The 12,642-nt window shown below is 47.7% G+C and overlaps 1 protein-coding gene across 2 annotated transcripts in view; it reads right to left on the bottom strand.

Annotated features, from left to right (window-relative positions):
* Positions 1–5: 5 nt before the first annotated feature.
* ACVR2A (activin A receptor type 2A) overlaps positions 6–12,642 on the bottom strand; it is a 49,509-nt gene continuing 36,872 nt past the window's right edge. The window contains exons 5-12 of one of the 2 annotated variants that reach the window (XM_062498126.1): positions 10,642–10,665; positions 6,953–7,096; positions 6,122–6,265; positions 5,318–5,463; positions 4,691–4,805; positions 4,252–4,390; positions 3,773–3,903; positions 6–3,277 (exon numbers count right to left, since the gene is read on the bottom strand). In XM_062498126.1, the coding sequence (XP_062354110.1) occupies positions 3,083–3,277; positions 3,773–3,903; positions 4,252–4,390; positions 4,691–4,805; positions 5,318–5,463; positions 6,122–6,265; positions 6,953–7,096; positions 10,642–10,665 (1,038 nt within the window). In that variant the 3' untranslated portion in view covers positions 6–3,082. The remainder of the gene's footprint in view (positions 3,278–3,772; positions 3,904–4,251; positions 4,391–4,690; positions 4,806–5,317; positions 5,464–6,121; positions 6,266–6,952; positions 7,097–10,641; positions 10,666–12,642) is intronic. The other variant, XM_062498124.1, reaches the window with a different exon arrangement.

Below are 12,642 nucleotides of genomic sequence, written 5' to 3'. Positions count from 1 at the left end.
GCAAGTCAGAGTAGTCACATTTTTTATTTTCCCGCTGGGGGAGAGGGCAGAGTATACATTTGTATTTGTACAATATTTAACAATCACTTTATTGAGGGCGAGGGTGGGTTGGTTGGTTTTTTGGCCCTTGCAGAAAAGCAGCAAGTGCCTTTTGACAGTAGTACAACAACCTGTGCCCAGAACACTGACAAATACAAAGAGGAAAGTCAAAGTAATCGCTCACCAAACTCGAGAGGTAACGGAGAGGAGATGGACTGAAAAAAACAAACGGGAGGGAGAAAGCAAAGCAGTCCTGCTGGTTGAGTATCTGAGGTAACAGATGTTCCATCAAGGATGCTACTGGAGTCGTTTTGCCCAGGGCTGTGTATTGCAGCTTCCTGTGTTTTGTACCAAGTGTTCCTGATCAGCAGAAATGTCTTAAAAAAGGTTAAAAAAGCTGGAAAAGAGGAGAGGGGTGACCTGACTGATTGTGTCGATGCCGATGGGAGCAGGACAAGTCTCAGCACTGGTTACAAGTGAGGTTGGAGAGCTACAGCCCTGTGGTTCCTGGGTGAGTCCATGCTCAGGGGGGAGGCTGGGAATATCCCAGGAAGGGCAGCACTGGTTCAGCCCTGTCCAGCAGAGGACGTGGGACAGGAACTTCTCACTCTCACACGTAAAAACCACACCTGATGAGGCCAGGCAGGAAGGGACAAAGGACACTGCCCAAACAGTGCCAAAATCCTCCCTGGCACATTCCCGCAGCTCTCAAGTGAAACAGGCATTCACTCCCAAGGCCCTGGGGGCACGGCTGGAGCACACAGCTCGGGGAGATCCTTCCGAGCCATTCAGAAGCTTTGGGGAAGAGGAGCCTTCCCTCAGGGACGCTACATGATGCTGGTAAATCCCAGGAAGCTGGGAGTGGGACAGGAACTGAGCGGGGATATCCCAAAGGCAGGAGCCAGCCCCGAGCCCGCAGCAGCTCCATGGGAAGGGTCACACACAGGAGGGACTTGGATACAGCTTCAGTTTCGGCGTCGGATTTCCAACAGCATGGAATGAAACCAGCCCCTGGCTCTGGTTTTGCCAGGGGTCAAAAGAGGTAAAAGCCCCGAGGTGTCTGTGCACAAGGATGGGGTTGGGATTTGTTCAGAACTCCGGTCCTGTCCTGCTCTGTGTGAAGTTTAATTAAAGTGGAGCAAAAATGGAAGCCAAAGGGGAGCGTCCAGCTAAGAGGACCCCACAACCTGGATTTCTTTCCCTTTCCCAAGGGCCCCTTGAAGCAGGATCCTCAGGCAGAGCAGTGCCACAGCCCTGGGTGGAACATCAGCCCTTCCTCCCTCCCTGCCCAGAGCTGCCTCTGCTTTATCCATCACATGCCCCCGTTCCCAGGGATGGGCTCCCAGATCCAGGTTCCAGCCAGCCTGCAGGAGCTCCCACCTGCTGCTTTCCAGAGACATTGGGTGTGGACACACGGAGACAAGGACACACAGCACACCACGGCCGCTGCTGGCACTGCGCTCCAGGGGGTTACAACATCTATTTTCCTTGGAATTCGGTGTGAAGGATCCAATCAATGCAGTGGGACAGGATTTGGGAGAAGCACTTTGGCACCCAGCTACCAGCCACTGTCATTCCAGCATAAGGCTTGACACCCTGAACTCCAGTGCTGGAGTTGTGAAGCCATTCCTATGTTTTCCCTCGTTTTTTTGTGAGTCTGTGCTCTGGCCATTGAAATTCCTTTCGTTACCTCGGAATGGTCATTGCATATTGTGAGCAGAACTAGGTTATCCCTGAAATTTGTTACATTTAGGATCTGGAATCTGTGGCTAGAACTTTGTGTGTGACTCCAGGCTCAACCCGTGGCTCACAGGCAGTGAGCTGCACTTCCCTCCGATGGCACCGAGCTTTGAGTGGAGGGAGGCTGCAAATCTCCAAGCAGAGGGTGAGGAATGGGGGGAACTGAGCTTCCTGAGGTGATCCTGAAACAGTGACACAGCCCCTACTGCCTGGCGGGACAGGGAACACGCAGCGACCTCGGCACAAACATAAATAGGAAAAAGACTCTTTAAAAAAAACAAAAAAAAAAAAACAAACAACAAAACAACAAGAATTCAGAGCTTTCCAGTGTCACAGCTCAGAGAAAATTAAAAAAAAAGAAAAAAAAGTCATGCTTCAGGTTTCAAATATTCCTCAGACACAGCAAACCTAAATAGTATTCAGTTAAATAAATGGATGAGATACTCTAGGAAACGGAGGGAAAAACTTTCAACTAAAAGAGGAAGGAAATTTTCTTTCAATAAACAGCACTTTTTCTTTTATACACAACAAGCGAGTACAAGAAAATGCTAAAAACACGGCTCTAGGAATGGCCACTTCCTGGGGGCATGAAGCTTTCCCCTTCTTAAATAACACAGGGAATTGGGAATACGTCATTTACAAAACACGGAGCGGTTTATTATTCCAATTAGTGTTGTCAATCATAATTTAGTGAGGTGGAACTGAGGTATACCTGGTTGAGGGAGGTTAAGTAATACTTGGAAGCCTCTTTGCTCTATCCCATTGATTACTCTTGTTTCTGTACACGGAACAGCAGCACACGGAACATTCACAAGCTGTGTCATAGTCGCATTACAATAGTCATTTTATAAACAACAACAAATGCAATAAAAACAAGTTACCCTTTTTTTTTGTTGTTTTTAAATCTGAAATGAAATGTTTTTGATTTAAAAAAAATAACAGTAGTTCATTTAAAGGAATTAGTCTCTTCTGAGAGGGATTAAGAAATCGGATGTCAGTGTTTAAAATGCTCATTAGCCCGTTCAGGTCCTGATTTCTTCATTGCAAGTTCCTTATGAGCACGTGAGAGGTTCTCAGTCACGTCCTTCAGGTGTAAGCAGGGAATGCAGGAAGTCTCATGGATCCACGTTGAGGAGGAGGAGGAGGAGGAGGGGGAAAACAAAGGATAAACACCTCTTGGTGACGTTCCAGAGAGACTTACCATCCGTTCTTGCCACCCGGAACAGCAGTGACGCCAGCAGTCCGTGCGCTGTAGCAGCTCCAGTGAAGAGTCCTGTGGTCACTTCCATGACCAGTGCAACTATCATAGACTGGATTCTTTGGGAGGAAAGTCAACGTTTGTCACCATTGTGACCACAGTCACGATGTCCTCTGTTGTTATAATGTTAGTGAGTTTTTGCATCTGGATGATCCTCTCCTCCACGCAGCCCGCGGACAGCCGGGCCTCGGCGTCGTGATCCCAGCACTCCTCGATGGTCTCGCACAGCATCGCCATTCCCTGGGGGAAACCAGGCAGGAAAACCATCACACACCCACAAGGGGGGACAAAGGGGGTGCCCTGATCAAAACTGGCATTTTGAGGAAGGGACGCCTGGCACGTGGGAGCCTTTGTGTCCCACAGGACGTGGGGCTGGGTTTGGTGTGAACCTGGAATGTCCCGTGGGGCCTCAGCTCTGCTTTGTCCTGCATATTGAACAAAAATTCTGCAGTGCTGGAGCCTCACAGGATTTTAAAAGGTGAATCCCTCAGCCACCAAATGGGACTTCACTGAAAAGTAGCTCCAGGATCTCTTCTTCCACAAAAAAAACAGATAAAAAATCACTCACTTTCTAATACTGAAGAAAGAGCAGTTTAAGATGAGGAACATTTACAGCCCCTTTAACTCCTACTGGAATTATGAAATCCCTCCCAAGCCCCAGTGTGATGGACAGAACACGGCATGGGCAGAACGTGGGATTCAAATCCTTGCAGCAGTAGGTTGGGTGACACTTACAGAATGTTTCTGCCAACACTCCCTTAAGACAGGCCTCTTCTTTTTGTGCACCACAACTTCCTGCATGTCCTCCAGGGAGGGGTGCTGGCCAATCTCCTCCTCGAAAGGCAGCATGTACTCATCCACAGGGCCTGCAGAGGAAACACCAGTTAAACCAACCCTTTGGAAAGGGGAAAGAGAAGATTGCAGCCTTGGGAATGGAGGCCATAATCAGAATCCCAGCATGGTTTGGGTTGGAAGAGATGTACAGCCTGTCCAGTGCCAGCCCTGCCATGAGCTGGGACACTTCCTGTTATCCCAGAGTGCTCCCCACTCCTGCCATGAGCTGGGACATTTCCTGTTATCCCAGAGTGCTCCCCACTCCTGCCATGAGCTGGGACATTTCCTGTTATCCCAGAGTGCTCCCCACTCCTGCCATGAGCTGGGACACTCCCCCTGCCCCAGAGTTGCTGGGACACTCCCAGCAGGATGTCGCTCACCGTCGGCGGCCGTGCAGCGTGAGGCCAATTCCCAGAGCACCAGTCCCATGGCGTACATGTCTATCCTCAGGAACGCGTCCCTTTGGAAGTTGATAGCACCTTCCAGCACCTCTGGAGCCATGTACCTGCGAGTGCCCACCTGCAAGGGCACAAAACGCCCACGTTTGTGCCCACAATCAACCCCGGCACGGGCCTGCTGCCAAACAAAATCCCTGCTTTTCCCAGGTTAAACACAGCCATGCTTGTTCCCGCCTTAGGACTAAAACTCGGAAGTTTTCATCCCTCCGTTTCTCAACAGTAATTAAATAATTAATAAAGTATTACAAAAATTCTTGTCCAAATTGTCCAGTTGGATAAAACAGGCAAAGAGCCCGAGGGGAAATTCCCATTCACATCCAGGTAACAGCTGGATCTTTCCTAGAAATAACTCGGGATTTACCTGTCCGTGGGTGTCTCCTGCAGACTTTCCAGCCTCAAACTTTAAAGCTAGACCGAAATCAGCAATACAAGCCGTGAGGTTGTTTTTCAGCAGCACGTTCTTGCTTTTGATGTCCCTTTCAAGTTCAAGAAAAAAAACCCAAAAAAACAAAAATTAGAGATCTAGAACATGAAATACAGATAGAACCCTAAGGAAAAAAAGAACAGCATAAACCAAAGAACATTATGGTACGAAAAACAAGAAAATTATAAAGAAAGAGGTAAGTTAAACAACAAAACAATAATCATAAAACCTTGGAGTGCCCTTGCAGACCTTCATCTTTATGGGAATAAATGAGGCAGCGATTGGAACTGTAATTTTGTGCTTGTCTTTACAAGAAATACAGATTTATGATGGATATAGGGATATAAGGATACAGGGAGATAGATCATATCCATCTGCATGTGGGATACAGAGATGGAATTTAAATGTTGTAATCCAAGTGTGCAGCGACTGCAACTCTGTTTAAATAGCAGGAAACAAAAGAATGGAAAAAGGTGCCTTGGAGGCTCCTAGCAGGGAGCTCCAGGAGTTGCTGCAGGAGCAAAGGGCAGGGACAGGCTGCGTGCAGGAGTGCCAGGGCAGTACCTGTGGGAGATGGCTGGCTTGTGGCCGTCCTTGAGCCCCGGGATGTCCTCGTGCAGGTAGGCCAGGCCCCGGGCCATGGTCTGGGCAATGTGGCACAGCTCGTTCCACGACACCACGTTGGCCTTCAGGAAATCTGTCAGGGACCCCTGCAGCAGAACAGTCACACACCCAGCTCAGCCTCACTCATCCAGGGAAAACCTGCAATTCCTGCCATTCACAGCTGTAGCACCTCTGGTTGTCCCTCCTTATGGAGCAACAGCAGTTTCAGAGTGAAATACTCGGAATAAATGGAGATGAAATCATTCAACACCACAGTTTCAGAGTGAAACACACTCTGAACAAGCCTAAATAGATCAATGTTATTCAACATAAAACCAAACATATTCTTAATTAATTGTATTTGTGTTTCTTCCTTTTGCTGTCACAATAGAACTGATGTGTATCGCTTCATTTTTCTTCTTATCAACCAACAAGTGAGCCAAAAATAAAACCCCCAAAATCTCTGCAAGATGGGAGGTTATGTATTTTAGGCAGGTTTAGATGGGGGATGTTAAAAAAAGACATTTTAAAAAACCAAAAAAAAGGTAGAATTAACTTTAGTTTGTTCCCTAAAACAACTCCCCCATCAGTAAAATCTGATGACAACTTTCTCAGCTGACTGAAAACAAACCGCAGTGAATTCGCAGCCGGTGAAAAGCGAGCAGCTAAGCAAAAGCTGCTTTCAATTTCCATCCTTTACTGCCTCAACTCCACATCTGTGACACTTTTCCAAGAGAGCCCAGGCCCAGGGAGGGGCAGCCCCACCTTCTCGTGGAAGGCAGTGATGAGCCACAGGTCCACGTCGATGCTGGAGCCACGCTTCTCGGCGCCGATGAACTGCAGGATGTTGTCGTGCTTCATCCCGGGCAGGCTGTAGATCTCATACTCGTTCTGCCACGACTGCTTGTCCTGCAAGCACAGCAGCACGGCCCCAGTTATCCACCAAAAAAATGGGATACCAGGGGCTGGCCCACGGGGCAGTTTGCTCCCAGCGTGTGGGAATGGTGCGTTAAAAGATAAGTGGAATTTCTTGTGAAATAACAAGGGGCTGCAGTGTTTATTCTGCCAGGCAGCAGCTGGATCGCCGCGAGGGAACGAATTCCTGCACCTGGAGTAGCAGGGGGTGCTTTAATCAATGTAAAACCCAGCCCAGCATCACCGTCCAGCACCACCCTGTGTTCTCAAAATTCTGCAGCCCATTTAATGCAAGCCGCGGCTTTGCGAGGCCGCTTGATGGGCAATGAGTGTTATGGCACTTAATTGAGGCATGGTTAATTGGAACAATCACTTCAGGGTTTGCATTTCAGGACATTCTTTCTAAGAACAATTTAATTTGATTATTCACTGGTCAAGAGGTGGGTGAGAGCAGCTTAAAACTACGGATGCTGAATCTTTTTATGACTAGAAACCCACATTTCACAGGTTTATGCTTCAGTAATGTGTTCACTGCAGTAAAATACTTATTTTCAATCACGAAAACTCTTCCTGTATCTTTTACACCTCAGGGCCATTTCCACTTGGATTTACAGAATTATTGAGCCAAGAAAAGCTGCTTTAACGTGAGGCACAACCCAGGAGCCCAAGAGTTCTGCTTACCTGGATGGGGAATATTTTGACTGCAACATATTCATTGAGCAGCTGAGCTTTCCACACACACCCAAATCTCCCCCTGGCTTTGATCTCCAGGAGCTGCAGCGGCTTCAGACCCATCAAGGGAGATGGTGGGGGAGGCCCAGGATCCTGCAATCAGGAGAGCCCATTAATTAAGGCTACTGTTGTTAATGTCATTAATTCAAGTCATCCCCAACAGCACTACAGATAAAGGATTGTAAATGGGGAGAGCCTGGGATCACCCAGCCAAACCCCAGAGCAGCAATCCCCAAACATCTGGGCACAAACCCCAGCCCTTCTGCACAGGACGGGAAATGGGACTGGGAGACCACAGGGAGCATCTGCACAGGGATGGGATACACCTGGACAACCAGCTGGGACAGCACAGCAGGGACCAAGGCAGGATGTGACCAGCTGGGAAAGCACAGCAGAAGTGAAGGGATAACGTGATCAGGAGGGAAAGCAAAGCAGAAATTAGGGAATAACATGATCTGGAAGGAAAGCACAGCAAAAATTATGGAGCAACATAATCAGGTGGGAAAGCACAGCAGAAATGGTCAGGAGGGAAAGCACAGCAAAAAATTAAGGAATGCTAAGATTAGATGGGAAAGCACAGCAGAAATTAAGGAGTAGTCTAAAACAAGTGGGAAAGCAAGGCAGAAATTAAGGAATAATGTGACCAGGTGGGAAAGCACAGCAGAAATTAAGGATTAGTTTTATCAGGTGGGAAGAAAGCTCAGCAAAAATTAAGGAATATTGTAACCAGGTGGGAAAGCACAGCAGCAATTAAGGAACAAAGATAATCAAGCTTTACTTGTTATACTTTTAAGAGCTGGAACTGCAATGAGCCCCTTGGATGGATGGAAGGTTTCTGTGTTCATCTCAAGTGTGGGACCTTTCAACCCTGCACAGCCATAGCTGGGGATCAGCCCCTCCTGTCCCACTGCCCTGCTCCCAAATTTGCCAGAGGGCTCCTGAAATCCCAGCAGCCAGAAAGGAGCTGGAATTACATTGCAGAGGTGACCTGGTCCTGTCTGGTAGCATTTTGGACAACTGGAGGTGAGACAGAGCTCCCTCCCACAGGGCAATCCATGGACCCATAACCCCACCTCCACATCCCAGGGAACAGTTCATTGCACACCCTGGATTTTCTGTTTTGCTGCATCACATCATCTGAACACAACAAGCAGATTCTCAATTTTATTGCCAAAGCTCTGCTTCCTTCTGGGCTGGCCCTTTCCCTCCAGGTGGGATTAGCTTGTCCCTCTATAAAAACCCCAACGTTTTCAAAAAACTTCCAAAACACCCCATTTCCCCCTCTATTTTCCCCAAAGAGCCCCTGTAAAGCCATTTTCAAGAGAATGAAAACCACCAGAGGAGTTGCTTCTACAAGTGGGAGGAGAGCACTCGGTAAAGAGTTACATATTTGAGCACTTCCATCCAACCCATAAAATCCTGTGCAGGTTAAAGACACATTCTGTGACAAACTGTGGGGTTAAGAATCCTTTACTATGGGGACAATGGAGACAAGTGCTGAGAATACAAGTCCTGAATAGTTTCAGTGCAGGAATAAACATCCACTCTCTGCTTTCTTACACAACAACAAATACATTTAAAAGAACAAGTTTCAGAGAAAGATTCAGAGCAGGGTAACCTCATTGCACAAATTAATAACTAGAAGAAGAATAAAGAGCATTTGAAATTCAAATGCAACACTGTCCCCAAAAAGGAGGAAATCCTTTTGTCAGTGTGACAGTGACAGGCACTTGAAGTTGTGGCATCAACACTTGCAGCACAGAAAACCAAATTTGAGAGCAAAGATTTCCCTCCCTTGGTGCCTTTCATTCCATGCCAGAGCCCTCTTGGAATATTCCAGGCACCAGGGAAAGCAGTGCCCTCAATTTGTAAAATACAAACTGTACTAAATAAATATTTGTAAATCCAGCTTGTTGCTGTTAGAAGAGAAAGTGGGAACAAGATGCTCAAATTTATCCCCCAAAGCCAACCCTGATTTAATGAACTGTTCAAGTTCAGAACCTCCTGCCTTGTCTAAAGCAGAGAAATTTGTGGGAAATAACCCCAAATCTCCCTTTGCTCTGGTGGCTTGGATTCCCCTTCCTTCCCACGCCCTCCTCCCAATAAACTGCTGGGATTTGGAAGCACTTGGTGCCTGAATTCTTCCCCAACCACCAGGAAAATTAAAAACCTCTAAAATTTGCTGAACCCAGTTCCAGCATCTCTGCCAAGAGCTGGAAATGAAAGTGGCAGTGAAACCTGGTGCTTTCCTAATTCCCCATCAGACCAAACTCCCTATTTCCTAGAAATCCCTGGCTCTCCACACCACATTCCCAGCACCTGCCATGGCCTTTCCCAGTGGGAAGCAGAATTCCTGCTGTTAACACAACTGCAAAGAAAAGTTTTCCTTTCTTTTTTTTTTCCCCTCCTGATTTTTTCTAAACACCTTGGCTAAAATCTAACTCCAAACTCTGCAGCTCCTGGAACAATTTTTACATGGAAACATTCCCTGGCAATATTTCCAACTCTCTCTGCTCCAAGGAAAATTGTTTAAAGTTCCAGAGGCCCCTTTGTTCCTGTGTGGCTTTGGGGTTGATCTCTGTGGTGCCGAGGCCAGAATGTCTGCAGGGATGGCAGGGGGATAAACTGGGCTCCCAGATTTCCCAGCTGGCCAAAAATCCAGAGCCCAATTCCCTTTTTCTGCCTCTTCCCTTAAACTAAGTCACAGAGGGAAAATATTCCTTAAGGAAGGGTGACTTCCAGGAATGGGGTTCCTTAAGTGTCCTCAAAAATGAGATCAGAGAGCAGTTCTGCAATTGTGGAACTCAAATCCACTAAAAGCAGCTCCCTGGAGGCAGGACCCTGCATCCCTGCCTGGGAAAAGGAAGCCAAACATGGAATAGAGATCCCAGGAACTCTGGGAACTCTTTATGGAGGCACAGTCAGGAAAATATTTAAATGTTTAATACATTTAAACTACTGGATTTTCTTCTGAACTGCATTTCCAAGGTATTTCGGGTATTGATTAGAGAACTTTAATGATGAAAACAGAACAAAAACTCAGCATTTTTATTACACCTCAAATTGTGATGTTTTCAATATTCCATTGAAAAGCTGAGCAGGAACGACCCAATTTGTGAATTCAGGGGTCCCAGTGACTTGGAGTTTAATACAAATAAAAATAACTCCAGGTCAGTGGGAAAAATGAAGAGACTGAGTGATCAAGGAGTAATTTTTATTTTTCTCCAGATGATCCATTTTGGTGAGTTCCTGCACCACACAGAATCCCAGGATGAGCAGGTGGAGACCCCAGAGCTCCAATGGATTTTTCACAGCTGGGAGATGGGAATGGAGAGCCAAGGGCAGGGCACAGTTGGGTGGGAGCTCCTTTGGCCCCAGGGAAACCCCTGGGGTGATGGATCCCCCTGGCCTTGTCCCTGTGCTCCAGGATTAATCCTGGACTGCAGATCCTGACCCCACCACTCCCAGGAACTCCAAGGAGTTTTAGGAGATCCACGAACCCCAGGCTAAAGCTGCATTTTTAAACCACACGTGCTGACAGATAGCTTGTCCAAGACACTGAGAAATCACAATTCAGAGCAGACAACGTCTCCCACATCCCCAGAAAGCCCCAGAGCCAGGAACAAACATCCTCTTACCTCAATCATTATATGAAAGGCGTGCTTGCAGAAAGGGAAAAAACACAGGCAAGAGAAATTACTATTTACACCAGGAATGGGATGCAGAAACAGCTTAGAGGAGACAAAGTCAATTATTTGTGAGTTAATGACAGGAATATTCACGGGGACAGCAAAACCTTCCCGTACCAGAAACGCATAATTTAAAACAACAGTCAAAGAAAACCAGCATTGTTAGTAAAGGAAAACGGGGGAAACGGGATTATAATATAGAAAAGTAAATGAATTATTTAATAATTACATCGAGAAACGGCCACTGCAGGCGTGCAGAGGCGCGTCGCTACACCCAGAGCAGACCCGGGCGGAACTCCCAAAGGTGAAATGAAATCCCACAGGCCGGGTGCCCGCAGTGCTCCCGCTGCCCGCCGGGGGGCAGCGCCGCACCGGGGAAACTCCCGATCCCACCGGGAACCGGGCCGGCTGCGATGGAACCTCCTCAATAAACGGCACCGCCATTCGGGCTCCGCACTGCAACCCGACCCATAGCCCCGCAAAGACAGGGGCAGCCCGGACACTGCACCCAGCGGACGCTGGCACACACAAACCACTGCGTTAAAGATTCCTTCCAACAATCCCGGGACGAGTTCACGGGCAGCGGAACAAAATCCAGGATAAAACCGGGACGCCTCTGTTCCTCCTCCTGCACTTTGGACTGGGAGGCCCTGGCACAGCATTCCCAGGGAATGCTGCGGCTGCCCTGGATCCCTGGGAGTGTCCAAGGCCGGGCCGGATGAGCCTTGGAGCAACCTGGGATGGTGGAAGGTGTCCCTGCCATGGTGGGGTGGGATGGAATGAGTTTTGAGTTTCTGTCCAACCCAAACTATTCCAGGGTTGTGTGACTCTTCCACCTGAGCCATCTCCCTCGACCTTTACACCTGGACGGGATGGATGTTGGAAGAGAGGGAATTCCAGCCTGTCTCCAGCTGCCATCCCCCTTCTCCCCCTCTGCCTTCACACCCTCAGGATCCTCCAGAGCCTTTCCCTCTGCCTGGAGAGTGCTGAGCACACACTTCCCTTCCCTTTCTCCAAATAATTAATAGCAGATTAACACCAATAATAAATCCAGGAGGATTCACTGGAGAATGGAGCTATAAACCTGTAAGAGAACTTGGAGCACTGGGATGCACCAGAATCTCCTCCACCATGAGTCAGGGCAGCTCCAGAGCAGAGCAAAACCCACCCCAAGGGGCTCAAAGTCTTTTTTTTTCCCCCAGGCCTACTCACTATTAAAGTTCTCCAGCTCCAAAGAGCTATGGAAATTCCTCAGCACTAAGCAGAAATACGTATGAATTCAACCTTTGTGCTCTGACCATAATGAGGAACTGCAGAAATGATGCTGTGAGAAATGAACCCTCTCCCAAACCTCTCACTCCTCCCTCGAGGGCTCAGCTTCCCCCAAAGGCTGATCAATTCCACACACATGGAAACTTTACAAAGATGTATTTATGCTCATTAACACCTCTGGATTACAAACCAATGTCCTCCCCTTCAGCCCACACAGCATCACCTCAGGCTCCCAGCAGAAATCCAAGAGGCAGCAGTGCAAGGGTATCATGCTACAAAAGAAATGCAAATCTGAGATTTTCTTCAGGAATTAACTCAGATAAATAAAAACTGGGAGCAGTTAACCCTCCCCAAACCCCCTGTCACCCACACTAATGTACATGAACACACTCCCTGCTGTTTATGCTGCCTGAAATCCAGCTCTGATGGGTCTGTCACAACATTTGTAACCAATTAGACCAGTAAAACCCTAAGCAGCGTGGGGTTTTCCCAGAATCTGGGCTACCCACAACCATCTTCTGATATGTAAAAGCTGCGCTTGGCTTTTGGGTGTTTTCACACAAATTCTTCCCTCTGACATAGATTTTAACTTGTACCAGTCCATAGCTTCTACTAGGAAAAAAAAAAAAAGGATCCAGTTTCAAGCTCCTCACCACCCACTGCACATTCAGGGGTCCT

The sequence above is a fragment of the Cinclus cinclus genome, chromosome 9 (assembly GCF_963662255.1).
Source record: "Cinclus cinclus chromosome 9, bCinCin1.1, whole genome shotgun sequence".
Classification (NCBI taxonomy): Eukaryota; Metazoa; Chordata; class Aves; order Passeriformes; family Cinclidae; genus Cinclus; species Cinclus cinclus.
This window is presented reverse-complemented; position numbering and strand designations above follow the sequence as displayed.